Source organism: Nannochloropsis gaditana, assembly GCF_000240725.1.
Source record: "Nannochloropsis gaditana CCMP526 unplaced genomic scaffold scaffold403, whole genome shotgun sequence".
Classification (NCBI taxonomy): domain Eukaryota; class Eustigmatophyceae; order Eustigmatales; family Monodopsidaceae; genus Microchloropsis; species Microchloropsis gaditana.
This window is the reverse complement of record NW_005803550.1, coordinates 4019-7922: the sequence shown is the minus strand read 5'-3', so window position 1 is coordinate 7922 and position 3904 is coordinate 4019. Positions and strand designations below refer to the sequence as shown.

At 58.1% G+C, this 3904-nt stretch overlaps 2 protein-coding genes across 2 annotated transcripts; one reads left to right on the top strand and one right to left on the bottom strand.

Annotated features, from left to right (window-relative positions):
- NGA_0205320 (uncharacterized protein) lies at positions 1-1925 on the bottom strand (the record flags this gene model as incomplete). Its single annotated transcript, XM_005854733.1, has 2 exons — positions 1781-1925; positions 1-1350 (listed from the first exon to the last, which is right to left on the bottom strand). A coding segment is annotated over exon 2 (495 nt), but the record flags the coding sequence as incomplete, so codon positions are not given.
- A 425-nt stretch (positions 1926-2350) lies between these two features.
- On the top strand, positions 2351-2843 carry NGA_0205102 (uncharacterized protein; the record flags this gene model as incomplete). Its single annotated transcript, XM_005854731.1, has 2 exons — positions 2351-2482; positions 2618-2843. Coding segments are annotated over exons 1-2 (243 nt in total), but the record flags the coding sequence as incomplete, so codon positions are not given.
- Between the last annotated feature and the right edge of the window lie 1061 nt (positions 2844-3904).

The following is a 3904-nucleotide window of genomic DNA, read 5'->3' as shown; positions in this document are numbered from 1 at the left end:
GGGGGCGGGGCGGCGGGCCGCAAGGAGAAGGGCCACGAATTCATTGGGTACACGTACAAGCGAGGCTCCAAACTGGTGGTACGGTCGGCGATGGAGGTAGGGCTGTTCGGACCCCCTTTGCGGGAAGGATCGAGGGAGGAATTGATGGGAGAGGAGGAGGCTTGAGGAGAAAGGGAGGAGGGTGGATTTTGCAAGTAGATGGACAAGCAAGGAAGCAGGGCATTGCACATGCGAGGCAGTAGAGAAGGGAAGGGAGGATGCCAGTGCTGGGCTATTTAAAGGCTTGGCACAGGGTGACGTGCCCGGTAGGACGGCAACAAAAGGGAGGGAGGCAGGGGGCGAGGAGCAAGGCTGCAGACGAGGGATGGAGGAGAGAGCGGGAAGGTGAGGATCTGGGGAGCAGGGCCTCTGGCTTGGCCCGTGCGCAGCATTGTCTGGTCGGACCCCGGAGTCCCGCGGGCGTGGACCCGAGAAGGGTGGGACGACGCCAATCATTGTTTCCAAAAATCAATGAAATGGACAGCACGTTGCATGAACATAAATAGGAATGCGAGGTCTATGGCATCAAAACAGTGAATTAGCGTTAATGAATCAATGAGTAGGACACGATAAGCTTAGGTTGCGGTCGGGAGGGGGGGAGGCGTCTTGCTTCCTCCTCCTTCATCAAAGAGCCCCGCTAAAAAACAGAAAAAAACGAAGGCGAGACCAACACGCTGGGCGACAAGGCTCATGTGCGCTTGTACACATGCTCCTCTTCCCACTTTTCTTGGCTCTACCGCCACTCCCTTCCCCGTCGGCGTTGCCAGAAAGACTATTTTCAAGACCCCTGAAAAGTGCCAGCGAGCGTGCCTCCTTTTCTGCCATTTGATGGGTGTTTCTTTCCCTTGGAATGGCATCGCTGGCCTCCATGCCTTTTCCATTCTCGCTCCTTTGCAGATACTCAAATCATGCTCCCCCGCCCTACCTAGATACACATGTCCCTTTCCTCCCCCCTCGCCTCCCTTTCAGAAATACGCCTTGTTGGCGCTGTCCACCAGAACACGACCGTCGCCCTTCTCTCCCTTCACGACGGGGGTCATGTCGATGTTCAACGGCTCCTCCTTCACGTCCTCAGGGACGTGACCGGCAAACACCACGTCGAAGGGCAAGGGGGGGTTCCGCATGAAGAGAGTCCCGCCTGGCATCCAGGGAAGGATGTATTTGTCGGGGTGGGAGTAACGCAAAAGCTCTTCGTGGGCCTTTCGGACCAACGCCTTCACTTTCCCTGACTCGGGTGCCAAGTGTGCATTGGCCGAAAAGGAGGCTCGGAGTTTGCCGGCCTCGGAGAGGAAAACTTCCCGGTCGATAGCCCTGCGGGGGAAAGGAATTGCAGACAGGATTAGGAAGGGAGGAAGACGAATACGTGGCATGACAGAAGAGGTCAAGAGATGGGGAGGGGAAGGAAAGAAAAGGGGCAAACATTGAACAGGTAGCGGGGAAAGGAGGAACAGACAACGCTTTTAGCGTGTATCTAGCGGAGATAGGCTATGAGGGTACGATAAGAAAATATCGAGGGCATGGAAATCGTTTGAGAGGTTGGAAAGGCAACCCATGTAAGAAAGTAATGCGGGAGGGAGGCAAAGGTGGCCGTCACGCTCCAGGTTTCCTTGCCGCGCCTGGCGGTTCGCACAGGGAACATTCAAGACATAACTTCGCATGCACAAAACAACGACCACACAAATGCGCAGAGCACATGTGAGAGGATGGGGTTGGGCATGAAGCCATGCCTAGAAGCACCTACCAAGAATTTAAAGTCTTCAGGCTCTTGCGATAGAGCCGAACGACTATCGTCTTGTGAGAAAGCTGCGGCGCCGGGTTGATATACTGCGCTGCAGCGGCTCGCATGGATGCATTGGCCATGATAGCCGCCCAGCCGTGTACCTGTTCGCAACGATGTTGGTTGAGTGGCGTGAGGGCAGGATTGGGCAGAGAGAGGGAGACAAAGCAGCACGGGTCAGGTAACTGAGAGAGAGAGGAAGGGCGTGGCTTGCTGAAAGAGAGCTTATCTCTCCCGCAGGTGAACAACTTGCCGAAGGCATACACGTGCGTTGCAACCACCACAAAACATTCCACATATGCCTACAATGGTGGGCCACTGTCGCTGTTGTGGGCCAACGCTGGCCTTGTCCACAACATTGTGCTTGCGATTAGTCATGGTATCCACGCCCCTCCGAGTCGCTGTCGCTAGAACCGGAGGTAGTTGACGTGGGAAGGTTTTAAAGAAAGCATTTTACGAGAGGTAACGCATGGAATGATAAGGTTGGTTAAAACGGAAGCAGAACCTCATGCTCTCCTTTTTTTTGGGGGGGGGACAGGTTTGCCCGAGCCCAGCTTTTAGTACTTCCCAAAACGCTGCCTTGGTGACGTGTGAAGAGGGAACAAACGGGCCGCTTGCTGGGGAGTAGAGGATCCCTTATACGCGGGGGATGATAAAGAGTACTCGGTATGTGCATATTTCAAAAAATTATGTACGGCGGCAACTCTGCGGTTTAGTTCATCCCATTTCGCCTTTTCCTTCCTCACTTCGTGTTCTTCCTGGTCACGTTTCTCCCCTTTTCTGTATATGTCCCTCTCAAAGACGCGGTCTCGGCATCAATCAGCGTCCTTCTTTCCTGCTTGTCGTCCTTCGTTGCATAACTTGGTCTCTAGGCAGCGCGCACGGGCCCATCCCTGCCTCCTCCTTCACCCCTTCCTTGGGCTGTCCTGGGAGTCTCGCACGTTCCGACCCCCTCCGTGGCGCCCTCGGAGGCGCTTTACCTTCTCCGTGTCGGCCGTTTTTTGGTTGGAGTAAAGCAAGCGCAGCCCTCCACGCGTCTGGTTTAGGTTGGATTTCGCCCGCGCTTCCCCGCTCCATCACCTCGACCGCGCCCTTCTCTTTTGGGGGGGGGCGTAAAGCGCAGGAAGCCTCCTTCACCTCTTTCAACGGTGTGCCCGGGGGTCCTTCGCGCCTTTTTCACGTCAAGGGTCGAACGTCCGTGCGTGCGCTTTCTTCCGCTTCGCCCTCGGGCCCCGTCTCCACGATGATTTGCGCCATCCCCCCCGACGTCCAGGCCGCTCTCCGCACCCTGTACACAGCCCCACCTGCGAGCCAACCCTCCCGTCCTCCAACCCCGCCCTCCCGCCTACAGATATGCGTGTGCACCACAGGTGCCGGTGGGGCCCTTGGTCAATGGATGCTGGGCACGGCGGGCGCGAGCAATGTGCTTCTGGAGCTAGCGTCTCCCTATGCGAAGGGGGCGATTGCCGTGTACTTGGCGCATGGAAGGCGCGAGCCCTCGCTTCCTCCCTCCGACGGCTCCTACTGCTCGGCATCGACGGCGTCTGAACTGGCACGAGCCGCGTACCACCGGGCGGTCGCACTCGCGGTGGGAGGGGCGGAGGGAGGGAAAGACAGCGGGGAGGAAGGCGGGAGGGAGGGCCAAGTCCGCGTGCTGCGGGAGGGGACATTCGTGGGGGTCGCGTGCACAGCCTCCGTGGTGTCGAGCCAGGCAAAAAGGGGGGAGCATCGTGCTCACATTGCCACGTACAGCCTGGACGTGGAAGGTCGGGTCCTCGCCCGCGGCTACTCCCTGTCGTTGACCAAGCAGGCCCGGAGCCGCGTGGAGGAGGACATTGCCGTCAGTAAAGCCACCCTGGCGGCACTGATGGAGGCTACCCATCCGCTAGGGCCCGATGCCTCCTCTCCGTCTTTCTCGTGGCGGGAATTCCTGCCCGTCGGTGTCGGGGAGGGAGGATTAGGGGGGGAGGATCGACTTGTCGAAGGAGAGGACGAGGCAGGGCGGGAGGAAGGGGACGCCTTGGATGCACTGATGGTCCACCAGACGGTGGATCGAGTCGTCTTTATTCCATGCCCCCAGGCGCCCAA